Source organism: Phocoena sinus, chromosome 17, assembly GCF_008692025.1.
Source record: "Phocoena sinus isolate mPhoSin1 chromosome 17, mPhoSin1.pri, whole genome shotgun sequence".
NCBI lineage: Eukaryota > Metazoa > Chordata > Mammalia > Artiodactyla > Phocoenidae > Phocoena > Phocoena sinus.
The window spans coordinates 79,181,183-79,207,631 of NC_045779.1; the positions used below are offsets into that span (position 1 = coordinate 79,181,183).

Genomic DNA, 26,449 nt, shown 5'->3' on the forward strand with positions numbered 1-26,449 from the left:
GGTGTTGCTACTAGGACCCCAGACCCGAGCAAAGCCACAGAAGCACAGGGAGACACTTTCTATCGCTTCACTCTAAGATTTCGTCTTTTCTTGGGCGGCAGCAGCACCCCTTCCACACACACACCAATTATACCCTTAGAGGGTGGAAAATCTGCAGCCTACAGTGGGTGCCCAGCTCTCACTGAGGTGCTGAGGGAAGGGGTGAGTGATGGGTGCAGTGGAGGAGGAAGCCTGGAGCTGAGATGGATGATGTATGTGGGGTACCACACGGGTCCCTCCACTATCTCAGACTCTTTCTTCAGACTTCACCTGGCTTCCTCTGGATCCCTATGTCACCTCCTCAACTCCTGTCTGTTTCCAGGACTCTAGCTGAGGGGTCCTTGTGTCTCACCAGGCGACCTATGGCTTCCTAGCTCCACTCGGTCATTAGAGGTCTTTTTCTCCAACAGGTCTTAAGTCACCCCCTCTCCTCCACTGGTCCTCCTGTGCTTCCAGGATAAAGCCCAGCTCTTGGTTTGGCGTTCAAGGCTCCTCATGTCCTGACTGTTCATCACTGACCGCACGTACCACCCTACCGGGTCCCCGCCCTCCTAAACCACCACCTCAATTCTTCCCACCGGGTCCTTCCACCTTTGCGCATGCTCTTCTCTACACCAGTGATGCCCCTGCTTTGTCGATTGAACTCTGACCCTTCCTTAAAAGCTCAGCGTAAATAGATGACCACCCTCCTGGGAACCTTTTGACTACTTGCCCTTCCCGCCCCAACCGGGCCCCACCGCGCCGACGACGCCCCTACCACAGACGTTTGCACCGTGCGATCAGCAACCTCCCGCTACTTGCTCTGCGCAAGCCCCGCCCCCGCGCGGCTCGGCCCCGCCCCCGCGCGGCTCGGCCCCGCCCCCGCGCGGCTCGGGCTCGCCCCCCGCGGCTCGGGCCCGCCCCCTGCTCCCACTGGCAGCCGCGGCTTCCGGCTCCGGGACCCGGGGCCGGAAGTGTCGCGTTGCCATGGCGAGGGCCGGGTGCGGGCCCGCCCCCGCGGCGCCGGGAGGAGCGCTAGGCTGACGGACCCGCAGACGGGCTCCGATCGACTGAGCGGTGGCTGCTGGCGCGAGGCGGAAGGTCAGGCGCGGACTTCCGGGGCCTGCTGGCGGGAGGGGAGGCGCCGGAGGTGGGAGGGGGAGAGGGGAGACGGGGAGGCCCGGGTCCGGGCGGGAGGCTGTCCAGGCCCCGCTTGGGCGCAGGTGGGTGAGGCCCAGGCAGCCGGTGCTGAGGGTCAGGAAGGCTCCTGGAGTGGCAGGCTGTGAAGGCCACCGGTAGGCTGTTCACGTTTTAGCTAAATGTGGAGTTGTTTGCAGCCTTGCAACCTGTTGGTCAGGTAGGCAGCGCTAAAGTTACCTCCATGTCAGCTGAGGAAATTAAGGCCTGCGGAGAAGTGACTTGCCAGGCTTCTTTTGGGCTTTGGAGTTAGGCCAGAGGAGAAACTGAAGCCTTTCTGGGGCAAGTTCCTTAAACTTCCAGGGGTTCAAGTGACCTCACTTGTGGGTGGATCCTGGGCTCCAGCTCACAGATCGGTGTCCGGGCGGGAATAGTAGCTGCTGTGTGGTAAGTGCCGGCCGTGCTGGTGCGGAGGCGCTCGGGCCTGGGAGGGAGTATCCACGCCAGCCTGGGGCCCCTCGCCGTCCTGGAGCAGAGGCTGAGGCGACTGTGGGATTAATTTTCGTGGGTGCGGAGACGGGAGGTGTGTACGGAGTCATTCCAGGTTTGGGGAAGCGGGAGAAAGGCTGGACCTCCCCAAACCTCTGGGCCTTCTTTTTCCTCCCGGTCCTTAGCTTGGGGGTGGAGGTGCAGGGGCACCACACTGCTCTTCTCAGTCCCTGCCTTTGCTCCCCCAGCTGCTCCCCACCAGGATTGGGGAGCTCTCCCTGGGAGAGGTGTAAAGGGCCTCTGTGCCCTGGCTGGGCCGCCTCATTCACTTAAGGGGCGGCAAGGGGAGCCCCAGGCTGGAGTGAGTTGCCTAAGGGGCTGGTGGTTGCCTGAAGGATCTTGTGCGGGGCTGGCGCTGGGGTCCTTGCCTGGTGGGTGTGTGGCGCTCTGAGCAGCCAGCTCCCGTACCCCGCCTCTCCTGCCCCATCAGCTCTTACTCAGAGCTGGAATGGGGCAGCGTCAGCAGGTCTGTCCTCCCTTCCTGTGGGCTCTCCACTGGCCTCATCCCTTACCTACTTAGTCTGTGCCTGGACTCTGCCCTCCCCAGAAGGTTGCCTGGGCTGTCAGGCACCTAGCGAGGGGGCTCTCGTATCTATGGGCTCTGCGTTGGGGTCTGTGTTCTAGGGATTTTGAACCTCTGGTGTCTATCAACAGTTTGCCTCCACTGTGTGCAGTTTTGGAACCTCAGTCTCGGATGAACCTCTGGTGACCCAGCACACCATCTGTGCCCCAAGAGTGCCCCACCCCAGTGCCTCTGCCATGGTCCACCTGTTCACTAAAGCAGGATGTCTGGGTGGCAGTGTCTTCCCTCACCTCCAGCGCCCCAGAACTTCCTCCTCAGTAACCCGGATCCTGGCCCTCCTGTCCGTCCCTTCTACCATATAGCCTGCTTCTGTGGCTCCTCAGTTCCATCCGGGATGGTAGCCTTTGCTCCTGGCTGCTCTTCTTGGCTGTGTCTCAGCTCCTCGACTTCACCCTTCTCACCTGAGCCAAAGGGATGGGTCTGAAACGCAGGTCTGATTCTTGTCCTCTCCTCCTGGAAATCCTTCCTCACAGACTGCAGGATGACATGCCTGTCTTTGCACACTAGCCCCCGTCCCCTGCCCAACTCCTGATCACCTTGCCATGTGTGTGTCAGACCACCACCCTTCTGAATTCCTGCAATAGTGGTGGAGGGGAGGGGAGGGAGTATACCTCCCCTGTCCCTTTCCAAGCTCTGTGGCCTTAGGAAAGGTCTTGTCAGCACATCAGATTGAGAAAAAAGACAGAGAGGTGAAGGAAAGTCTAGTTCCACAGACACCCAGGGGAGAGGGTCCCGGGGAGGAGAGCATGGGCTCCACTGCCAGGACCCCTGTGTGGGCAATGTGGTGAGGCCCGACGGCGGACGGCGGGTTCTGGACTGCTTCCTTCCTGGGCGGCTGTGACAAACACAGAGATTGCCAGGACTGCGCGAGACCTTGGTCATTCTTTGATCTGACCATTGCTGTTGTGTTGGTTTTGTGTGGCGTGCTTTGTAAGTCTCACCCCCACCCACCCCCTAGAACCTCCTCCCGTTTTGGAAGGAGGAGCGTGGTGTAGTTGCAGGTGAACCCTGGGAGCCTCCAGGACTCAGATGAAGCCCCTGCAGAACCCTCCCCACTGTCAGGGAGGTTGGAATGGCCCTCGCTGCGCTGGCAGGGCCCGCGGTGAGCATTGCCGTTGCCGACAGGCCTCCTGTGTTTCCTCCGGGCTGATCTCTGGGTGGGTGAGCAATGCATGTGTCACCATCGCTGGCTCTGCATCCCAGTGCTGAGCCCGACCCTGACGCAGCTGCACACACAGCTGAGGGGGGTCCTTTCCATTCAGCCGGCTCAGTCCCAAGCTCACCGTCTCCTGTGTCCCCTTCTGTGCCGTCCCCCAGTGCCCGGAATGCATCTGCTCCTGTGGTTATGGGTGCTTCCTGCAAGTCAGGCACCGGGTTCAGGGAAGAAAACAGTCAATTGAGTCAAAAATGAAAGCAGGGTGAAGAGACAGGAGTGACAAGGTAACCACAGAAGACCTCTGAGGAGCTGATATTTATATTGAGATCTGAGGGACTTCCCTGGTGGCCAGTATTTAAGAATCTGCCTGCCAAAGCAGAGGACACGGGTTTGACCCCTGGTCCGGTAGGATCCCACATGCCACGGAGCAACTAAGCCCATGTGCCACAACTACTGAGCCCGCGTGCCTGGAGCCTGTGCTCCGCAGCAAGAGAAGCCACCACAATGAAAAGCCCACGCACAGCAACAAAGAGCAGCCCCCGGCTCGACACAACTAGAGAAAAGCCCGCGTGTAGCAACAAAGACCCAATGCAGCCAAAAATAAAATAAATAAATAAATAAAAATTTAAAAATACACTTTAAATTGAGATCTGAGTTACAAGAAGGAAAGAGCTATTCTGAGATCTGGTGGAAGAACTTTCCAGACAGAAGGCACAGCTGATGCAAAGGAGGAGTGATGATGAGGATGGTAGATCAGGGGTCTGCAAAGCTTTTCTGTGAAGGGCCAGAGAGTAAGTATTTTAGGCTTTGCAGGGCATATGGTCCCTTTCGCAACTATTCTGCCCATTTGTGGAAAAGTAGCCACAGACAATACGTAAGTACATGTGCTCTGTTTCCACAAAACTTTATTGATAGACCCTGAAACTTGAATTTCATATAATATTCATGTGTCACAAAATATTCTTTTTATTTTTTCCCCAATCATTAAAAAAGGTAAAAACCATTCTTAGCTTATGGGCCATACAAAAACAGACAGTGGGCTGTAGTTTGCCAATTCCTGTGCTAGGCACCAAAAAATGCCTTTGTTGTCTAACTCATTGAATCCTCATAAGACCCTTAAAATGAAAGTACTGTTATTCCATTTACAGATGAGGAAACTGATTTAAAAGAGGTCAGGAAACTTGACAAATCCCCTCAGCTGCTGCCACTTTAGACCCAGAGTCTGGTTCCAGAGCTCAGCTCCCAGCCTCTGTGGTATAGAGCCGAGGTTTCTGAGGTGCAGGAAGCGGTCTGGTGCTGAGTGGGAAGTGGAGAGAGGTGTGGGAGGGGACAGCAAGGCCAGGAGGGGCCAGACCACTCAGGGTTAGAGGCCAGGAGAAAACTTAGGTTGTATACTTTTTTTTTTGTTACATCAAACTTTACTGAGGTATAGTTTACCTACAATAAAAGGCACCTATATAAAATAATTTGGTGGGTTTTGATAGATGTATACATCCTTGTAAAAGCCACCATAATCCAGATGTAGAGCATTTCCATCATCCCCATTCCCTTCCCCAGGCAATCACTGATCTGCTTTTTGGGGTGTTTTTTTTTGTTGTTGTTGTTTTTATAAATTTGTCTATTTTATTTATTTACTTTTGGCTGCATTGCTGCACACGGGCTGCTTCTAGTTGCAGCGAGCGGGGGCTGCTCTTTGTTGCAGTGCACGGGCTTCTCATTACAGTGGCTTCTCTTGCTGCGGAGCACGGGCTCTAGGTGCACGGGCTTCAGTAGTTGTGGCTCACGGGCTCAGTATTTGTGGCTCGCGGGCTCTAGAGCACAGGCTCAGTAGTTGTGGCGCATGGGCTTTGTTGCTCCGCGGCATGTGGGATCTTCCCAGAGCAGGGCTCGAACCTGTGTCCCCTGCGTTGGCAGGCGGATTCTTAACCACTGCGCCACCAGGGAAGTCCCTACTTTTTGTTTTTATAGATTCACTGTCCCTTTTTTTTTTTTTTTTAAGAATTTCACATGAATGGAAGCGTACAGAATGAACACTTTTGTGCCTAACTTCTTTGTCCAGAAGTTTTGGAAATTCACATGGCTGCATGTATGTGTGGTCCGTTCTGTCTTTGTTGCCGAATGTCTGGTACCCACCGCATAGATACACCACCGTTTACTCTCTGTGCACACACCTGTTGATGGACATTTTGATTCTTTCCAGTTTTTGGCTGTTTTGAATAAAACTGCTGTGAATACTTGTGTCTACAAGTCTTTGTGTGGACATATACTTTCTTTCTCTTGGGTTGAGTTGATAGAAATGATGGTTGAAATGCGTATTTGTGTTTAACTCTATGAAAAAGTAACAAACTATTTTCCAAAATGGTTGTATCATTTTACATTCCCAGTTCCATATCCTCTCGTCATTCTTTTAAAGTTTAGGTAGCTCGTTGTGCCTTTTTAAATTGGCATTTCCTTAATGATGAATGGTGTTGCACATCTTTTCATGTCCTTATTTTATTGGCCATTTGTGTATCTTCTTTTGTGATGTGTCTAAATCTTTTACCCGTAAAAAATGGGTTGTTTGTCTCATCAAGCTTTAAGAATTCCTTGTATATTTAGGATGCAAGTCCTTTGCCAGATACATGTATTGCAAAATGTTCTCAGTCTGTGGCTTGACTTTTCATTTTCTTTCTTTCCTTACTTCTGTCCTTCTCCCTTTCTGTCTCTCTCCCTTTCTCTCTCTCTCTCTTTCTTTAATTTGGCTGTGCTGGGTCTTAGTTGCAGCATGCGAACTCTTAGTCGCTGCATGTGGGATTTAGTTCTCTGACCAGGGATCGAACCCACGCCCCCTTCATTGGGAGCACGGAGTCCTAGCCACTGGACCACCAGGGAAGTCCCGATGTTTAATTTTGTTACCAGGGTCTTGAACAGCAGATACTTTTAATTTTGATGAAGTTCAGTTTGTCATTTTTTTCCCTTTATGGTTTATGCTTTCTCTTATGGTCAAGAGGTCAAGGATCATTGTTTTCCGAGGATATCCAGTCATTCCAACACCATTTTTGAAGACCATCCTGTCCCCATTGTATTACCTTAACAGCCTTGTTGAAAATCAATTGACAGTGTATGTTTGGGTGTATTTCTGGATTCCCTATTTTATATTCATTGATCTTATTGCTAATATCCCACATATTTGATTATTGTAGCTTTATAATAAGCCTTGAGGTTAAGTAGTGTTAATTTTCCAACTTGGTTTTTCTTTTTCAGATCATTTTGGCTCTTCAAGATATTATGTAGTCCTATATAAATTTGAGAATTTCTACAAAAGGGCTTACTGGCATTTTGATTGGGATTGTATTGAAGCTACAGATCTATTTATGTAGGTCTCTTTTTTTGTTTGTTTGTTTGTTTTTGCGGTACGGGGGCCTCTCACTGTTGTGGTCTCTCCCGTTGTGGAGCACAGGCTCCGGACGCGTAGACTCAGCGGCCATGGCTCACGGGCCCAGCCGCTCCACGGCATGTGGGATCTTCCCGGACCGGGGCACGAACCCGTGTCCCCTGCATCGGCAGGCGGACTCTCAACCACTGCGCCACCAGGGAAGCCCTTCCAGAACGTTTTAATTACCTGAAGCAGAAAATCTGTCCATTAAACAGTACTTCCTTACTCCCCCTCCCCCCAGCCCCAGGCAACCACCATTCTGCTTTCTATCTCTGAATTTACCTATTATATAAAGGGAAATCATACAATATATGTCCTTTTGTCTGATACATTTGTATCATGTATCAGAATTTCATTCCTTTGCATGGCTGAATATTCCATTGTATGTATATACCACATTTTGTTTGTTTCTTCATCTGTCGATGGGCATTCGAGTTGTTTCTGCTCTTTAGCTATGGTGAAAAATGCTGCTGTGAACTTTGGTGTGCCCATAGCTGAGTCCCAGATTTCAGTTCTTTTGCTTGTATACCCAGAAGTGGAATATGCCTTTGCTCCCACACTGCATGGTCGGCAGCGTCACGTTCTGTTCTGTACCCTAGTTCACTGTCCTGCGGTGCAGAAGTTGGAGGCGATGTCAGTCTTTCTGTCTTCAGAGCCAGGCATTGTGCACAAACTATGTCTGCTCATCTGCGGGCCTGTTGTCCCAACCCCTGCACCCCTAGAGTGTTTTCACGGGCTTCAAGCTCGCAGGATTCCGCTGTGTTTCCGGCCTCAGGTCATTCCCAGACACCTCCCCCACGCAGCGCCCCTCTCTCTGCTCTGGGGCTGCTACCTTCTTCCCTGTGACCTCAGGAATGTGTAAACTGATCATGAGCTCTCTTCTGGATGCCCCTCTAGTTCTCCTGCTAGGTGTGTGGAGGTCGCAGTGTGGTCATCTGGACCCCACACAGGTCTTCTTCTAAAGCTTTGTGGCCTCAGTGCCCCCCCCGCCCCGCCCCCGTAACTCTCCAGCCCCAGGCCCAGCATCATTGTGTGTGATGTGTGTGTGGGTGACTGAGGTTCGAATCAGAGCAAACCCAGGGTCACAGTGCTGTCTCCTCCAGAGCCCACTTTTGTTATTTTGGTTTTAACACTGCTGTACTTGACAGACCTTCATTTCCAAGTCTACACGGTGAGGTCCTGGCCCATCAGAGTCATGAAGCCGAAGGTGCAGCACCGCGGCAGCCGGGATCAAGCCTGTGGCCTGGCCTTTAGGAAGGTGTGGTGCTCAGGCCTCTGGAAGCCTGTCCTTTCTCCTCCTAGCTGAGCGTGGGTTGGCTTTTTGTTTTTTTGTTTGTTTTTGGCTGCACTGCGTGGCTTGTGGGACATAGTTCCCTGACCAGGGATTGAACCCCGGACCTCGGCAGTGAGAGCACAGAGTCCTAACCAGTGGACCACCAGGGTGGCTTTTATCCTCAGTTCTCTTTGAGTCTCTTTTCAAATGCAGATGCCTCCAGCTGCCCAACTTCTTTCATTTGGCCATCTAGACTTCTGACACCTTGCTGTGAGTTAGTTTATTAGATTTCTTTCAGAGCTGGGTGGCAAAGGGAAGGGAAACGGACGAGGGAGCTTTGGAGTGCCCCTGGCTTCTGGGGAGGGGCCCTCCCAGGTTCTCCAGCCCCCACAACAGTGCTGCCACACCTTGCTGGCAGTCCCTCACTCAACGTGGTCCAAACGGATCTCCAGTGCCTGCTCTGGCCCAGGGACCTAGGGGGCTGCAAGCACCGTGTGCACAAACGTGCCAGCGTCTTGGGGTCCTCCTTCCTCACAGGATTGTCAGCTGGGCAGTTGTAACGGAGCCAAATGAAATTTCATTTTTGTAGGTCACAGCTTTGAAATAGCTTCAATTTCCTATGGTTCTACTGGTGAGGGAAGTTTGAGGAGTATTGAGATCACTGAAAAAGGGTCAAGAAGGAAACTGAGGCCAGAAGATGAGTAGGAGTAAGTAAGCCAGAGAGGAGACTCGTTATAAAGCTACAATGGGGAGGACACTGTAGCACAGGCTTAGGACGGATGGAACAGAGTCAAGAGGCTCGGACAGGTTCACACATATATGGGAACTTAATTTATTACCAAGGCGGTGCTGCAGAACAGTGTGGAGAGAAGCACCTTTTTCCAAAAATATTTATTTATTTATTTTATTTTTGGTTATTTTTGGTTGCGTTGGGTCTTCGATGCTGCACGCGGGCTTTCTGTAGTTGCGCTGAATGGGGGCTACTCTTCGTTGTGGTGTGCAGGCTTCTCATTGTAGTGGCTTCACTTGTTGAGGAGCACGGGCTCTAGGTGCGCGGGCGTCAGTAGTTGTGGCGTGTGGGCTCAGTAGTTGTGGCTCGTGGGCTCTAGAGCGCAGGCTCGGTAGTTGTGGCGCATGGGCTTAGTTGCTCCGCGGCATGTGGGATCTTCCCAGACCAGGGATCGAATCCACGTCCCCTGCATTGGCAGGCGGATTCTTAACCCTGCGCCACTAGGGAAATCCCAAGAAGCAGCTTTTAAATAAATGGTGCTGGGACAATTGGGTATAAATGTGGAAGAAAAATGCAACTGGAGTCTGTACTAGTTATTATTGATGTGTAACAAATTGCCTCCGAATATAGCAGCTTGAAACAACATTTATTGGGACTTCCCTCATGGTCCAGTGCCTAAGACCCTGCGCTCCCAATGCAGGGGGCCCAGGTTCAATATCTGGTCAGGGAACTGGATCCCACGTGTCACAATGAAGAGTTCACATGCTGCAACTAAAAAAAAAAAGATCCCGCACGCAGCAACAAAGATTCTGCATGCCGCAACGAAGACCTGGCACAGCCAAATAAATAAATGTTTTTTAAAAAACCCAGCATTTGTTATCTCAATCTCTGTGGGTCAGGAGTCCAGGACCAGCTCAGCTGGATGGTTCTGGCTCAGGATCTCACACATTTTCTGAAGACTTGACTGGGGCGGGGAGTCTGCTTCCAAGCTGGCTCCCTTGCTGGTCCCAGTGGGAGGCGGCTGGCTTCCCCCAGAGTGAATGACCTAAAAGAGAGAGCAGGGATGTCTCAGTCACAGTGCCTTTCACATCCTAATCTTGGGTGTCACACTGTCACGTCTGCCACACTCTGTATTCATTATAAGCAAGTGACTAAGTGCAGCCCACATTTAAGGGGAGGGGAATTAGGCTCCACCTTTTCAAGGGAAGAGTGTCAAATAATTTGTGGGCATATTTTTAAACCACTATAGATTCCGTACTTTACACTATACACAAACACTAGCTCCAGGTGGACTATAGACCTAAATGTGATGGAAACTATGCTACTTTTAGAAGATAATATAGGAGACTAGTCTTTAGAAAGATGTCTCATCTGATTAATTCTCAGGGAACTGCAAATTGACTGCAGGGCGATACCACGGCCCACACACCAGAGTGACAAAACGAATATGTTTTGTATAAACCAACTGGAATGTTTCTCCATTGCTGTTGGGACTGTAAACTGGTACCACGTTGAAAAGTAGTTGTAGCATCCATTGATTCATGTCATATAGCCTGCAGTTGGCTGCTGTGCACCAGTGTCTGTGGACAGGGTGTTCACGGCAGCCTGTCATTCACAGGCCCACACCCAAGCTGCCCTAGGCCCTCAGAAGTGTACCCCGAGCTGTGTAAACAGGCCTGTAGTGGACTGTTACTCAGCCCAAGGCAGAAAGCCTAGGGCACATACCTCAGAAGGGGTGGATCCCACGCACATGATGGGAGTGAGGTAGCTCAGAGCATGAGGCCCAGCCCCACCTGGACATTCAGCCTGCCAGCACGGCGCTCTGCTGTTCCGAAGGTGTATGGGGGTGTGCAGGCGTAAAGAGAAGCCAGGTGGTGACCACTGCGAGGGGGAGTGGAAGGAGGGCTCTGGGGAGCTGCTTGGCACCCTCATGGGGTGGAGCTCACGTGGTTTTGTGTTTCCATTTTATGTGTGCATTGGTTTTTTTGCACTTTCTGTACTTGTTTTTTTTTTTGCAGTACGCGGGCCTCTCACTGCCGTGGCCTCTCCCGTTGCGGAGCACAGGCTCCAGAAGCGCAGGCCCAGCGGCCATGGCTCACGGGCCCAGCCGCTCCGCAGCATGTGGGATCTTCCCAGACCGGGGCACGAACCCGTGTCCCCTGCAGCGGCAGGTGGACTCTCAACCACTGCGCCACCAGGGAAGCCCCTGTACTTGTTGACTTAAAACAGCCAGTTATTTTATCAGGAAAATGGGTTTATTTTAGAGGAGCAAAGAATTGCAATTGAGGACCTGCAATCCATGGGGAACCACAGGCAAGTCTGGAGAACGAAGAGAAGAAACTCTTTTATAGAGGAGAAGGGGAGTTGGGCGGGGCTGTTCTAAACAGAGTCCATTGGAGGAAACTGGGAGTTTGAAGTTTACTGGTTTTTCATTGGCTGAGCTGTTGCCGGGCGGGGAGAAAATCTTCCTTCCTCCTGCTGGGTAGTAAGCGGTAACCTTCCTCCTGCTGGGTCTGCAGCTGAGGTGGAGTGACAGGGTGTGAGAGCTCCCCCTTCTGGCCTCCTGACTCCATTTTATTTTATTTATTTTTAAGTTTTATTTATTTATTTTTTGGCTGTGGCTAGCGGGATCTTAGTTCCCTGACCAGGGATCGAGCCCAGGCCCCCTGCAGTGGAAGTGTGGAATCCTAACCACTGGACCGCCAGGGAATTCCCCTGACTCCAGTTTAAATGAGGTTTCTGTTTATTAATTTTCACAGTATCACACTTCACAATAAAAAGTTTTTAACAGGGCACCCCAATACCCTGGGGAAGCCCTGTGTAGGAGCCCATCCCAGGCACAGGAACCCCTGTTCCTCCAGACCTGAGAGGCAGGGCATGCAGGACTGACACGAGGTCTAGCCTGGCTGGACAGTGGGGCGATGGGCAGGGCTGCTGAGTCTTGGCTGGGGTCCTACGCAGGCCCTGGGCCTAGGATGTCATGGGCTGTGTAAGAAGCACGGACCTTTCATGGGGCCAGCAGGGCCTTAGGACCGTTTCACGCACGGGGGCGACTGGGTTGAGCCTTGCGATTTCAATGCCCTGGGGCTGCAGTGCGGAGAGGGGCTGGACCCCCGACTAGGAGCAGGGCAGCAGGTAGAGGCCCTGTGAAAGATGAAGACCCAGTGGGGGCTGGGGGCAGGAGTGGGCTGGAGGAAGGGGCCCCAGGATGGCACTCTGGCCTCACTTCTGGTGCTGTCACTGCCCCTCCTTGAGATGAGGGTCCAGCCATGCCATGGGTCTCCTCACTCCCGCCCTTACCTGCTCCCCAGTTCTCACAGCTGCCAGGTGTGCTCCTCTGGGCCTTTGCACCAACCTTCACTAGGCCCGGCCGCTGCTTCCTGCCCGTGAAGAGGACACCTGGTAGCTGTGTGGGTCACCCGCCGCCCTTCCCTCGAATGCCAGCCTGGGAGGAGCAGGGCTGTGAGTGCTGCTGGTGGGTGGGGGGCGCGGGAGACGCTGGCCTCCTGCAGCCCAGGTCTGCCTCGGTGACAGTTGTGGTGTCAGGGTTGCTGCGCCACGACGGACGTGACCGGTGCTGAGGGCGCTCTCGGTGCAGCGGCACTTCCTAGGGGTCCTTGGGAGCCCTGAGGCCGAGCTCTGTGGGGGCTGCTGGGGGCCGGGGCCACAGGAGGGGCTGCTCATGGCGGGTTCCCCAGACCTGTGGGCCGTCAGGAGGCTCAGGCTGGGGCACGGTGAGAGACTGGGGCCTGGAGGAGGGGCCCCTCAGGGCCGGGGACCCGTAACACCAGCCCTGCATTGGCTTTGAGAGGCTTGTGCGTCTGGAAGGACCTGTGAGCGTGTCCGGCTGGGTGAGAGCGCGGCCGAGGGGCCCAGGGCTGGTCTCAGAGCGCATCCTGACGCGTGCTAAGTGCGGGCTGTGCGACGCTGACCCTACCCAGTCTGTTGCCAGGTGCTGGGGAGGCTGTTAGCGCCCTTAATTCTTGAGTCCACGCTTCTGCTTCTGTGACCAAGTGCAGCCTGAAGCCTCAGGGGATCGGTGTGGATGCGGCACTCGAGTCCCCAGCCTAGGTCCCAGTTGGCCAGCTGTCCTGGGAATATCCTCTGTAGCGCTGTCCCCCATATAGGCCCAGTGTGGGGCCCGGACACGTTTCTGTTGGGGACAGTGCCTGGAGTGGGCGGCTGGTGGAAGGTGTGTGGTCCACGGGCACCCCCGTGAGCAGGGACAGTCACGGTCACCCCGCGCCTTCCCTAATGCTCGGTCTCCCCCTGGGTGGGCGGGCAGGTGCCGGTGTTTTGGGTCACGTGTGCATTTCCCTGATGACTGTTGACCTGGGGCCCCTCATTGTGTGTATTTATTTTGGCTGTGCTGGGTCTTAGTCGTCGCACACGGGATCTCCGTTGTGGCACGTGGGATCTAGTTCCCCGACCAGGGATCGAACCCGGGCCCCCTGCCTTGGGAGCGCGGAGTCTTACCCACTGGACCACCAGGGAAGTCCCATTTAGTCGTTCTTTTTATATCAGTTGTTGTTACGCATTTCCTACTCTGTGGCTTGCTTTGTCATTCTTTTTATTTTTTTTCTTTTGGCTGCTCTGCGGGGATCTTAGTTCCCTGAACCCGTGTCCCCTGCAGTGGAAGCACGGAGTCTTAACCACTGGACCGCCAGGGAAGTCCCTTCACACTTTTAAAATTTCAGTTTGAGGAGAAAGGGTTCGGGAAGCCCCGAACCCTTCCCCTGTCCCCAAGGGCACATGGCTGTGGTGCAGAGTCTGGTCTGGGACACAGGCGTGGACGCACTCCATTGACCCTTTCAGATTTTACCAGTTTTACGTACACCCAAGGGTGTGTGTACACCCAAGGGTGTGCGCGATCTGATCACTTGTGTCGAACGGTGTGACCACCACAGTCGAGGACCCTCGGCTGCCCTATGTGGCCCTGGCCACCTCCTTCCTCACCCCACCCCCACCCCATCGAGAATGCTGGGTGGACCGGGCCACGCAGGATGTGACTGGGGGAAGAGCAGAGCACCGTCCATATCCATCCCGGCCGTGTGCGTCTATCGTGGGCTCTTTTCATCGTTGAGGGGTGTTCTGTGGGGTGGGTGGACCGGAGTGTGGTTAACCATTCACCCAGTGAAGGACATCTGGGTCGTTTCCAGTTTATGCATGAAATTGCTCTGAAATTCACGTACAGGTCTTTGTGTGAACCGTAAGTGTTCATTCTCTGAGATAAATGCCCAAGAGTGCAGCTGCAGGGTCATAGGATAAATGCATGTTTAGTTTTAAGAAACAGCAGACTGTTTTCCGAGTGGCCGTGCGCCTCCCATCCCTAGCAGCGCTGGGCGAGACCCGTCCTTGTCCCGTCCTTGCCGTCTGACGGCCACTGTGATTTCCGTTTGCGTTTTCCCAGTGGCCAGTGCTGTTCCGCATCTTCTCGTGGGCTTTGCTGCCATCCGCATCTTTAGTGAAATGCCTGTTCGCATTTTGCCCCTTTTCTAATTGGAGTGTCTGTTTTCTCACTGCTGAGTTTTGAAACTTCTCTGTGTCCACTGGATAAAAGTCCTTTGTTCTGTTTGTGGTTTGCAAATATGTTCTCCAGGCAATAGCATGTCTTCTGGCCCACTTCACAGGGTCTTTAGCAGGACAAAACGTCTAAATTTTTATGAGGTCTACCTAATTTGTCATTTATGGGCTGTGCTTTTGGTGTCCAGTCTTCATAGATGCTGTGCTGTCTCACCTTTCATGTGTAGGCGCACAAGTCACCTGGGGGGGGTCAAGGTGAGCTTTTACATGTGGCTGTTCAACTGTCCCAGTGCCATTTACTGAAAAGACTCTTTTTCTGCTGCTCTGCAGTGTCGTAAATTGAATGTCTGTGCATGTGTAACTGTTTCTGGACTCCGTTCTGTCCTGTCAGTCTATTTCTCTATCCCTCAGCACTTCAGATTTGTCTCTTTTTAGGATTGTACTGACAATTCTTGCCCTTTGGCATTTCCTATTAAATGGAGAATCAGTTTGTGAATTTCAGATAGAACCAGTGGGATTTTGATTGGGATTGCATTGAATCTTAGATGAATTTGGGGGAGAGAAAAAGCAGCCCCGGAGAAGGCTGGCGGGAAGGGAGCAGGGAGGAGGGGCCGCGGTCTGGGGGAGAGCAAAGGCTGAGTGATGGGGCTGAGGGCGTGGGGGGATGCGGAGCCTGGCCCCAGGGGAGGGTGTCAGGACTGGGGGGCGGAGAGCAGGGTCAGGAGACCCCTCCTCTGTGCCACGTCTCTCACGAAGCCTCTCTCGCCTCCCGCACACGTCGTCTGAGACCCTCAGGAGGTGGGGCCCCTACCACATCCGAGCCCACTGCTCCTCCACCTCGGGGACTGCTGCTGGGCCGCAGCGAGGAGACCACCTGTGTGCCTGCAGGGCAGCCCCTTGGCTGAGCAGGTCCGAGGCTTTCTACGCTTGATTAGTCACTCAGGCGCGTCCTTTAGGGCTGGCGCTCTCAGCCTTTGTGGTCCAGCTGCGGGTGCCGTCCACGCTCATGTCCTACTTCCAGTTTGCATGTGTTGATTATCAGGGAGTTGAGTATCTATCTGGATGTTTCCAGGGGGATCCGTGCTCTGTCCCTGTGTGCGGCCGTCATGATCGACGAGAGGACCCCTTTGTCCTGTTTGTTGCAAATGTTTTTGCTCCGCTGACCGTTTGTCCTTTGATTTCATAGGTTCCGTTGTGAAGTGTTTGTTTTTGCAGTGCAGACATCTAACAAACCTAGTGCAGTCGGATGTGTCAGTTTTCTTTTTGGTTTCTGGGTTTTGTGTCAAGCTTAGAAAGGCTTTCTTTGCCCTTTGCTGGGGTCACACAGACGGTCTTGCCTTCTTACTGCTGGCACTCCTGTGGCTTTATTTTTCCTACGGCTGTGTCAGTGACGCCTCTGGATTGGTTCTGGTGTGAGGAGAGAGGTGGCGTCCCGCCCTGCCGCCCACTGGAGCAGGCCTTCCCTGAGGCCCCCGCTCAGTTCTCCCGTCTGTGCCTCTGCTGACCACTCACTTCCACGTACTCTCTCCTGGGCGTCCTGGCCCCTGCTCACGTGGACACTGCTCGGGCCCGCTTCTCAGGGCCCTCCGTCCTCCGTCTGCCCCTCGCTGGAGCTTCCCTCGCATCAGGCAGCCTGTCCTGCCCTCCGGCTGTGGCTCCTCTCCTGTCCGCCGCTGCCGGGGGTGTGTGTGGGTCCCATCGTCTCTCCTGCCAGGTCCCCCCAGCCCCCAGATCTGATCACATCACTCATTTGTCTGGAAGCCTCTGGGCTCCCCGGGCCCAGGCTGAGGCCAGCTCCTCTGCTGACCCTGGCACGGGCTGGTCCTGTTAGTCCCCGCCCCCCGAGGCCGCACCCGATACCTGACAGGTGTGCTCACACCTGCCCTCCCCGAACAGAGCACTAAATGTTGTTCCAAAGAGGTTTACCTTCACGTGGCTCAAAATCGAAACAACAGGAGTGACCCAAAGCTCTGGTGCCGCCCGCCTGCACCCCCACCCCGCCCCGCCTGAGGCCCTTCCCGTTGCTTCTCTCCTGTCCTGTGTTTCTGATACCGGTTTACGTGTGTGCTCACACAGAAGCTGCTTGTCAGGTACAGATCTTGCATCTTTTTTCCTTCGCTGAACAGTTTCTTAGTGACCTTCTCACGAGGGTGCACAGGAGGCTTCCTCATAAGCCCCTTAGGGCCTTACTTAATGACCCTTTGATAGACGTGTAGGACGTAAAGGCTGCTGCAGTGAGGGGCCTGATGGTAGTGCTGTGGAATTAGCTTCTAGAACGTTCTAGAACAGGCCTGCCGGAGGCAGGTGAGTGCCCCTGGGGACAGCTGCCCCGGCCGCACCCCCAGGTCGGCTCCTCCATGGGTCCCGCACCAGTGCGAGGAGGAGCCCGCCGCCCACCCACCCAGCTGCTTGGCTCCTGGCCTCTCCGTCCTTGCTGCGCACGCCTCCCAGTGCCCCCAGCCCAGCCCGCCCCGCTGCTGCTGGCGGTGCCCCCGACCCTTCCCTGGGCCCGTCAGGTGGGCCCTCCTCCCCACCAGCGCACGTCCTGCGCCTGCTCCAAGGGCAGGCCAGTTTTCCTTGTGCCCTGACCCTAGGCCACCCCCAGGCCAGGCTCGTGGGGCAGGGCTGGGGACAGCATGGCCAGACCACTGGCAGAGTGCCTGTTGTGAGCCAGACCCTGCCCTTGGGGCGTCGGGTTCCCTCCTTGAGCAGGTCCCCACCCGAGGTCCCAGCACGTGGCTCTGGGCATGGACCAGGTGGGCCCCCAGTTGGCTGGTCCTTTGCGGGACGAACGGTGCCCTTGGTGGACTTGTGCCCGCGGCGGCCAGATATGCAGCGGGGATGGGAGGCTTCCCAGGTGAGCCGGGCTGGGGCGGAAGGGTGAGGGGATGGGGCAGGGGGTCAGCCAGGGATGAAGCCCAGCTACTTGTGGTCCCCGAGCAAACAGACGCCCCGCCTGCAACGCAGCGCGGTCAGCTCTGCCTCGGGGTTTCGGCAACCAAGCCCCAGCCCCTCGCCCATGACATTTACATGCCCTCACCTGCTGACGGGCACGTCTGTGTGTGTGTGACTCTGCAGGATGGCGACACACACTTTGCTCTTCCCAGAGTGAGGAGCAGCTGGTCACTCCCCATCTTCTGCTGTCGTAGATAAAGCCACAAGGAAAACCAGCTCCAGCAACCCTTAAGCAGGACAGGGATGTGAAGCCCCCAGAACCTGAGGGGAGGTGGGCACCCCACTCCCCCTCCCCCGCCCCTTCATCTCTTCTTTCCTCTCTCTGAGCAAAGCACAGCCTCCCTGTCCCTGGGCGAGTGAAGGGACACTTCCCGACCCTCAAAGGCTCTGGGCTCTTGCTACACTGTCCCTGATTCTCACAGATGCCGGGAAGTGGGCATGAGAGGCAGGACGGTGGCGTCGTCAGCAGGGCCCCACGGGTTTAGGCCTCAGTTCCCCAGGTGGGAGATGGAGATAATGACGGGGACCTGCCGGTGCAGGGCTGGGACTGTGGTTGGGGAGGAGCCGCTGAGACACTCAGGCCAGCGTGTGTCTGTGTCTGTCCACACCGAGGGCCTGGGCTGGGGCCCATAAGCCGGGTGTCAGGGGTACTCTCCACAGACTCTGGACATAGTCCAGTGCCGTGGGCTCAGAGGATGAGGGGCAGTGGCCACTGTCCTTCCAGAAGGCTCCTCCCACCTCAGCCCCACACTCCCATGCAGCGCCCCAGGCATGGAGCTGAGAAGTGGAAAAATCGTCCAGATTATCTCTGTTTGACATTCCAGGGAGGCTTGGGGCAGGATTTGTGGACTGAGGCGGCAGCCGCCCTGCTTGGCCCCCTTGGCCTGGGTGTGGTGCGGTGGTCAGTTGTTGGGACTCCACTGAGCTGTCCTGGCCTTTGTGGCTCAGCTGAGGGGTGAGTCTTGCAGCCTGGGGGGACCGTTCCTGGACTGCGTGGCTGGGAGGAGGCGGAAGAGTGGGGCTTGAGGAGGGGGGACAGACGGAGAGCTCAGACTCAGCCTGGGGGGCCGGGGCTGGGCACTGTGCTGCCCACCATGGAGACTGTTCCAGGATGGGCGCCCACTGCAGTGGGGTCCTGACACTCCCTGGGGTCACCTTTCTCTCAGAGGAGGCAGTCCAGCGGCCCAAGGACCCACCCAAGGTCACATGCAGACTGTCCTCAGGCAGCTTCCAGCAAGGAGTGCTGCTAAAGGGGCCCAGAGGGGACCTGGGGCTTCAGGCAGGTGGGGCCCCCAGAGTAGGGGGCTGAGGACCCGGTTGAGCTGCTGTAGCCCAGCAGGAGACCAGAGTCTCCAGTGTGCAGTGCCCGGGCCGTTGGGGGCCCACAGGGAGCAGGTCTCTATCCTGAGCCCCGTGCTGCCTGGGGCACAGGGGTGGGCCTGGGTGAGGCTTCAGATCCTGCCCCACATGTATTTTCATGGGTGGCCTTCAAAATAAGAAAACAACAGCTAGAAAACACAACATCTGTTCAATTTGAAAAGCTGGTGGTTACTCTATTTTAGGTTGTTTTCTGCCCCCTACCCTGCTCCCCCGCATGCAGGGGTCTTAGCTCCCTGACGAGGGAATTGAACCCATGCAGTGGAACCATGCAGTCCTAACCACTGGGCCATCAGGGAAGTCCCCTCTAGGGGAATTTCTGTAGGACGTGGGCGTCAGAATCTCTTTTCTTCCATAAAATGATGGGGTAGATGACATCTCCTAAATCTTGTCAAACTTAACAAAATCGGGCTGTGGCTCTGATGTTGGCGCCCACTTGGAGAAGACTGTCGCTGAGGCCCTGTGAGCCTGCTCTGCCGTGGAGCCTTGGCCTGCAGGGAACCTCCTCCCTCGTGGACAGGTGGGGGCAGCATCCTCTGTGACGGGGTCGGGGGTGGCCCTGGGCAGAGTGCGTTGCTCCTCCTTCCCGCGTCTCTTGGGGCAGGCTCTTCAGAGACCTACCCCAGACAGGTGAAGATCCCATGTGTGGGCTGGAGGGGGTCCCAGCTCCCTCCAGGGGAACCTGAGGCTGCCTGTGAGTGGCCAGCAGGGAGGGAGAGTCTTACAGAGCCAGTGAAAGCCCTGCCATGCCTTGGGTTTGGTCTGGGATCCACCCCCAGCCTAATGGGTGGGGAGTTGCCACGGTGCCCGCAGGCCTCCTGCCTGTCTCGGTGGAGAAGGGGTGTCTCAGGGCAGAGGTGGGACTTGGGGGATCCAGGCAGGGCGTCTAGGCAGCTCATCTGCAGACGTGGCCAGCTGGGGGCTGTCCGCCTGGAGGGCTCCTTCCTGTCCCCAGGTAGCCTCTGAGGCCTGGCTCGCAGAGCGGATAGCTGGAGTGCCAGCAAAGTCCAGGGCGAGGCAGAGCTGTAATGCGAGGCTCCCAACACACTGGGGGTCCCGGGGCAGGAGGGACCTGACCTCACTTGATCTGGCCCAGGACAGTTCCCCTCCAGAAAGAAGGGGGCACTCACTGAGACCCCTGAGTACAAGTCTGGCCAGAAGCAGCCTGGGTCAGTCTCTAGATGGCCACAAGGTCTGGCCGAGTGGGAATGGGGACTCCCAGTGGGCAGGCTGAGCTGCAGGTGGGTACCTTCTAGGTGGAGCATGGCCATGGCCTCCCGAGGAGTGTCCTGGGACCATGCCTAGTGAGCACACCGGGCGTACTGGGCAGGACGGGCCATGGTGGGGACTGTGGGGCTGTGCCCCAGCCCAGCTGCCGGCCCACCTGTCTGTCAGGCAGGCCACCTGCGCCTGCGTTCACACGACCAGGGCTTGGACCGCCGCCCAGGATGGCAGAGGGAAGCAAAGCACCGAGTGGCCTGAGCTAGAAACAGAAAGCCCGGCGAGGAAGAGGCCCAGACTCGGGTGTTGAGGAGCTGGGGTGCTGGGCACGCCAGGCCAGGCCCTCCGCCCTTCACAGCTGTGGCGGAGCAGCAGGGCGGCCCGGTGTCCAGGCGGCAGGGCCCGCCCTCGGGAAGGCCTAGGCCGCACAGCGCTCGGGGAGTCCGGGAGAGCCCAAGGAGAAGGTGACCTTGGCCAGCCCGGCCCGGCCCAGGGCGCACAGGTCAGGGGCGCTGCGGGGCAAGGGCTGAGCCGGAGGCCTCGAGGGGCCGCCTCTCAGGAAGGCCGCAGCGAGCTGGCAGTGCCGGCCCTGCGCCCCTCTCTCAGCCGCACAGCCTGCAGGGCCCTTGCTGGAAACCGCGAGCGTGTGGGCCAGACTGCGGGCACTGCCAGCCCCCTCCCCTCTGCCGGGATCTCCCGGGCAGGGCTCGCCCTCACACAGGGCGGGGCTCCGGGTGGAGCCGTTGCCGCCGTCCGGCCTTGACGCGCTTCCTGCTTCCTCCTCTCAGGCCAGCGGGAGCGCCTGCCATACACAGCTGGGCCGCCTGCCATACACAGCTGGGCCGCCGGCTCCTCCGAAGGGGACGCCTTCCTGAAGACACAGTTGCCAGGCCCGCTGTACCCTCGGTGCCCTGGCCACTTAGAGAGCCTCGGCTGGGGGCCGGACCCTGGGACTCTGGACACACGCCCGCCCAGGCCCCCTGTGGCCACACCTCCTCGTTAGCACTGACCCCAGAAGGCTGGGGGCGTGGGGAGGGAAGTCCCCCGCCATGGCTGCTCCTAGACCCCACCTCGTCCCCTAAGGCCTATTAGGTGAGAGGGGCTTTTAGGGCTCCCAGGGGCCTCTGCCCCTTGCCCTGGCCTCCTCTTCCCCTTGGCAAGGCGTCAGGGAGCTGCAACTTCGCTATCTGGGTCATTAGCTTCAGACCCTGAACTGAGGCTGGCCGGGTCCAGGACTGCTTCCCACAGGGTGGGCACCCTGACCCCACGAGGGAGGGAGGCCTTGTCCATCGAGCAGCCAAGGTGCCAGGGCCCTGGGAGGCCGGCTGCAGGCGCCCTCCCTTGCTGCCCTTTCTGCCTGGGGCCTGGGCCCCTCATGGCTGCCCGGGTCTGGTCACAGCGGGGTGCCTCCTGACCCAGCCTTGCCAGGGGCAGAGGACACTGAGCCTTAGAGAGGGGATGCCCCCCAGGGCGCCAGTCCAGCCAGCTGCCCCGCCTCGCAGGCCCAGCCTGGCCCCCGTGCTTCCCCGTCCGGTGCCCCCAGCAGCCCCCCTGGCAGGCAGCCCCCGCCATGGCCGAGCACCTGGAGCTGCTGGCAGAGATGCCCACGGTGGGCAGGATGAGCACACAGGAGCGGCTGAAGCACGCCCAGAAGCGACGTGCCCAGCAGGTGAAGATGTGGGCCCAGGCCGAGAAGGAGGCCCATGGCAGGAGGAGCCAGCGGACGCAGTCACAGAAGGAGGCGGCCGGCGGCCGGCCACAGAAGCGGGTCCTCTTCCCCCCCAGCGTTGCCCTTCTGGAGGCGGCTGCCCGGAATGACCTGGAGGAAGGCGAGTGTGGGCCAGCCATGCACGGCAGGCAGCCTTGTCCCTGTCCCCCGGTGCAGGCCTCGAGAGGTCCGCCAAGGGTGAGGCCCAGCGTCCTTAGCCACAGACCCCAAGTGGTGGGAGCCCCAGGGTAGCCCTCACAGGCCAGCCTGCGGAGGCTCCTGCAGTGAAGGTGAGGCCTGAGGGGGTGGGCGGGGGCCCTGGGTGGGCTGGGAGCCGCCCAGTCTTCGCCGCCTCTTGCCGGGGCGCTGGGCTTTGCTCTGGACACCTGCTTGCCTGGGTCCTGAGCCTCCATACAGGAGTACGGTGGAGCCCACCTGGGCAGGTTAGAGCACGGGGAGCGGGGCTCCCCGTACGGCCTGGCCCCCTCAATGCCTACCCCTGGCTCTGCCTCTGAGTTCTCCCTTTTTCCCATCAGAACCTTCCCAGACGACAGGCCTGAACTTTGGGCAGGCTTCCTGTTCCTTTCCTGTGCCCACATGCTCACAGCCCCTCTGCTCTCCTGGGAGGCTGCCGAGGGCGCTTTCTGCCTCCCTCCAGGGCAGAGGCCTCTGCCGTAGAAGCTGGGGTGCAGAGGGCAAGGAGGGGCAGGGTGTGCCCCAGGCCGGTGCATGGGAGCTGCGGGGAGGGTGCAGCCAGGGAGGGCCAGGCCTGGGCACCTTGGGCCCACACTCTTGGCTGCAGCGGTGCAGGGGTGGGGGGCTGTGTGTGTGTGTGTGTGTGTGTGTGTGTGTGTGTGTGTGTGTGGCTGACAGAAGGTGCCAGCACCCAGGTCCGGGGGACGACAGTGGAGGTGACTGTCACACAGGAGGGCCCTAGTGCCATGACTCAGGAGGGCACCCTGCTGGAGGGTAGAGGCAGAGTGCTGCTGTCTGTACCCCACTTAGGGGCCCAACTCCTGAGCCCTCGGCCTGGGCTCTGGTGTCCCTCCTGCCACCTGTACCACTGCTTCTCTCCCCGTCCTCTGCTCTCCCAGCTACGCACAGCCATCAGCCCAGGTACCCCAGGTGCAGGGACCTGAGCAGGATGGCGCTGGCCTGTGGTGGGACTCCCGTGCCCTGAACGCGCCCCCCTCCTCTCTGCAGTCCGCCAGTTCCTCGAGAGTGGGGTCAGCCCTGACCTGGCCAATGAGGACGGCCTGACCGCCCTGCATCAGGTCAGCCTCGCTGAGGGTGCGAGGAGAGGACGGGGCCCCGGCCTGCGGCTCGGGCACTCAGGCCACGTGCTTTGCAGAGCTGCATCGATGACTTCCGGGAGATGGTGCAGCAGCTCCTGGAGGCTGGGGCCAAGGTCAATGCCCGTGACAGTGAGTGCTGGACACCCTTGCACGCCGCGGCCACCTGTGGCCACCTGCACCTGGTGGAGCTGCTCATTGCTGGGTAGGGCCCGCTGGGAGGAGGTGTGGCTGGAGTGGGCGTCTCTATCAGGGAGGGGCTGCAGCTGGGCCAGGGCCAGGCAGGACCTTCCTCGCAGTGGGTAGTTCATCTGGAGACACCGCCCAGGCATCTCATCTCTGTGGAAAATGTGTGCCTGGACCCTGGCCTCTCGTGTTCCCACTGACCTTTGCTTACCCTGCCGCACCCTGGCATGCAGAGCGGGACCTGGGCCGAGACCACGGATGCTGCCACCCCAAGGGAACTAGCACGTATGCAGGGCAGTGTGGTCCTCTGCCTGCCAGGCTGCTCACACCACGAAGAGCGTGGAACTCCTTGAGGACAGGCCTTGACCTGCTCTGGTCTCCTGGCCTTCCCAGGGTCTGCATAGAGAAATGCCGTTCTGGTCAGAGCCACAAGGGAGAAATTGGCAAGAGGGGATACCTGGACACAGGTGGGGCCGTTAACAGGAGGGCAGAGCAGGGCTGTGCTCCTGAACACCCGCCTTGGTGAATGGAGAGGGTAGTCAGCTTCACCAGGACCCAGGAGTCCCCCGCTGGCTGGCCGTGGAGCAGTCTGGGCAACACTGGCGGGTGTGGGGGTGGATGCCGGTGGCTCCCGTTTGCACACAGATGCCTTGGAGTGGGACGGGCTGGGTGCGCAGCGTCACGGGGCAGCAAGGGGGGGGCGCACAGGCGGCCCCTAGCCCCACTCCGTGCTCCTCCACAGTGGGCATCCAGCCTTGTGTTTCGGGCCCCTTCAGCTCCCCGCAGTGCTCTCCTGACACCCAGGCTCTCTCCCCACCACCTTCTGCTGCCTCGGGCCCCCAGAGTCTTGGCACCCCCTCATGGCAAGTGGGCCCACTGTACACGTTCATGGGGGCAGAGGGGTGCCAGGAACCTGAAAAATCAGACATGGTGGAGACTGCAGGACAGCCCACCTGGCCCCAGGACAGCACCCAGGGCCAAGGGGCCGCCTCTCACTGCGGCAGGTGAGGCCTGGGCCCCTCTGAGGCAGCCCTAGGTGGAAGGCCTCTGAGAGGGTCCTGGGGGCCTCCGCTGGGGGAGAAGGGCCCTGTGACCAGCGCCCCATCCACCCTTCCCGCAGTGGTGCCGACCTCCTGGCAGTCAACACGGACGGGAACATGCCCTATGACCTGTGTGAGGACGAGCAGACACTGGACTGCCTGGAGACGGCCATGGCCAGCCGTGGTGAGTGCAGCCCTGCCCGCCTGCTGGGGCAGCAGGGCGCGGGGCGCGGCGGGTGGTGTGCTGGGGGTGGAGCCCTGAGCCTGCTGCCCCGCAGGCATCACCCAGGACAGCATCGAGCGGGCCCGGGCCTTGCCCGAGCTGCATGTGCTGGAGGACATCCGGAGCCTGCTGCAGGAGGGGGCAGACCTCAATGCCCCCGGGGACCACGGCGCCACGCTGGTGAGGACGGGGCCGCGCGGGACGCAGGCAGGGGAGGCTGCTGCAGGCCGAACCAGGGCCGGGACTCAGGGGCCGGCGGTTTGCCTGCAGCTACACATCGCCGCGGCCAACGGGTTCGGCGAGGCGGCTGCCCTGCTGCTGGAACACGGGGCCAGCCTGAGCACCAAGGACCGCGACGGCTGGGAGCCACTGCACGCAGCGGCCTACTGGGGCCAGGTGAGCGCCTGCGGGGCGGTGGGGCCGGGCAGGCTCCGCAGCTCCGCAGGCTTCAGCAGCCCGGGCTCGCCGGCCCACAGGTGCACCTGGTGGAGCTGCTCGTGGCACACGGGGCTGACCTGAACGGCAAATCCCTGATGGAAGAGACGCCTCTCGGTGAGCCTGGGGCCGCATCCTCCCGGTGTAGGGCGCGGGCGGGCGGGCGGGCACCTGTGACCCTCTGGCCACTCCTCCTCAGACGTGTGCGGGGACGAGGAGGTGCGGGCCAAGCTGCTGGAGCTGAAACACAAGCACGACGCGCTCCTGCGCGCCCTGGGCCGCCAGCGTTCTCTGCTGCGTCGACGCACCTCTAGCGCCGGCAGCCGGGGGTGAGTGCCCGCCCCTCCCGCCAGGCCCCCGCGGGCCCGCCCAGTGCCCCACCCCCGGGTCCTCAGTCCCCCTCTGCCCTCCCCTCGCCCCTTGGGCTCTGCCCCGGCCTTGGTCCCTGCTGATGTCAGCTGGCAGGCCTCCGTGCCCGCCGGAGCTCGGGGCAGAGTCCGCAGGGAAGGCGGTGTCACCCCCGCCCCACTCCTCCTGCCCGCCCCCTCCCAGGAAGGTGGTGAGGCGGGTGAGCCTGACCCAGCGCACCAGCCTGTACCGCAAGGAGCACGCCCAGGAGGCCATCGTATGGCAACAGCCCCCGCCTACCAGCCCGGAGCCGTCCGAGGAGGATGAGGACCGCCAGACAGACGCGGAGCTCCGGCTGCCGCCCCCCGAAGTGAGCCCCGCCCAGCCGTGCCCCGCCTCCCTCCGTACCAGCCTCTGGAGCTGGTGGGACCAGTGGCCCTGCCCCCATATGCAAGACTCGCGCCCCGTGGGCGTCAGCTGCCGCCCCCACCCGCGTTTCTGCCCTTGGACCGCCACGCAGCCCGGGACCCCAGGCCAGAGGGGACCCTCCTGATGGCCTCCGGCGCCTGTGCTCCCCACACAGGAGGAGGACCCAGAGGCGGCCAGGCAGCACAACGGCCGAGTGGGGGCGCCCCCGGGGCGGCACCTGTACTCCAAGCGGCTGGACCGAAGTGTCTCCTACCAGCTGAGCTCCCTGGAGAGCACCGCCCCTGACGCCCTGGTCCAGGCCAAGGCCCCCCACACCCTGGCAGAGCTGAAGCGTCAGCGGGCTGCCGCTAAGCAGCAGCGACCCCCGCCTGAGGGGCTCGAGGCCGCTGAGTCTGAACTGCCTGTGGACACTGAGACCCCCCAGCTGGAGTGTGGCTCCAGGGCTGGTGGAGACCCACCCCTGCTCAGACTCACAGCCCCCTCAGAAGAAGCCCGCGTGGAGAAGAGGCCGTGCTGCCTGCTTATGTGAGGGGCTGGTGCTTGGGTGGCCAAGGTCCCACCGCCAGGCCCAGGGCCGCTGCTCCGCGTGCCGCAACGTGTGTTCCGGGCTAGGCTGCCAGCCTCCTCCTTCCTTGGGGACGGACCTGTGGCAGAGGCTGTACCTGGGAAACACCTGGCTGTGGAGACCTACTTTCATTCTGTGGCTCTCAGTAAAGGGCCGCTCTGCCCCCTGCCCTGTCGTGTGTCTCAGCTGGGCCGCCACCGCCATGGCGGGGAGCTGCCGTGTTGCTGGGCCTGGGTGCGCCTGGCCCTGGGAGCACCTGAGGGCTGTGGGCACGTGCTGGGGCTTG

General features: G+C 58.7%; 1 protein-coding gene across 6 annotated transcripts; it reads left to right on the top strand.

Annotated features, from left to right (window-relative positions):
• The first annotated feature begins 987 nt into the window (after nucleotides 1-987).
• On the top strand, nucleotides 988-26,331 carry PPP1R16A (protein phosphatase 1 regulatory subunit 16A). 6 transcript variants are annotated; one of them, XM_032609667.1, is made up of 11 exons: nucleotides 988-1,119; nucleotides 20,726-21,766; nucleotides 22,849-22,919; nucleotides 22,997-23,142; nucleotides 24,244-24,347; nucleotides 24,442-24,566; nucleotides 24,657-24,782; nucleotides 24,863-24,938; nucleotides 25,021-25,150; nucleotides 25,374-25,539; nucleotides 25,753-26,331. In XM_032609667.1, the coding sequence occupies exons 2-11, from the start codon at nucleotides 21,508-21,510 to the stop codon at nucleotides 26,125-26,127; spliced, it is 1,578 nt and encodes a 525-aa protein (XP_032465558.1). In that variant the 5' UTR covers nucleotides 988-1,119; nucleotides 20,726-21,507; the 3' UTR covers nucleotides 26,128-26,331. The 6 variants fall into 6 exon arrangements, with proteins under 6 accessions (XP_032465558.1, XP_032465563.1, XP_032465560.1 ...); XM_032609669.1 differs by lacking the exon at nucleotides 988-1,119 and adding an exon at nucleotides 1,190-1,241; XM_032609668.1 differs by lacking the exon at nucleotides 988-1,119 and adding an exon at nucleotides 1,278-1,602.
• Nucleotides 26,332-26,449: the final 118 nt, after the last annotated feature.

Coding starts and splice junctions, on each gene's coding strand:
- PPP1R16A (XM_032609667.1), top strand. CDS start 21,508: ATGGCCGAGCACCTGGAGCTGCTGGCAGAGATGCCCACGGTGGGCAGG. Junction 22,920..22,996: donor GCCTGACCGCCCTGCATCAG/GTCAGCCTCGCT, acceptor CGTGCTTTGCAG/AGCTGCATCGATGACTTCCG. Junction 25,540..25,752: donor TCCGGCTGCCGCCCCCCGAA/GTGAGCCCCGCC, acceptor CTCCCCACACAG/GAGGAGGACCCAGAGGCGGC.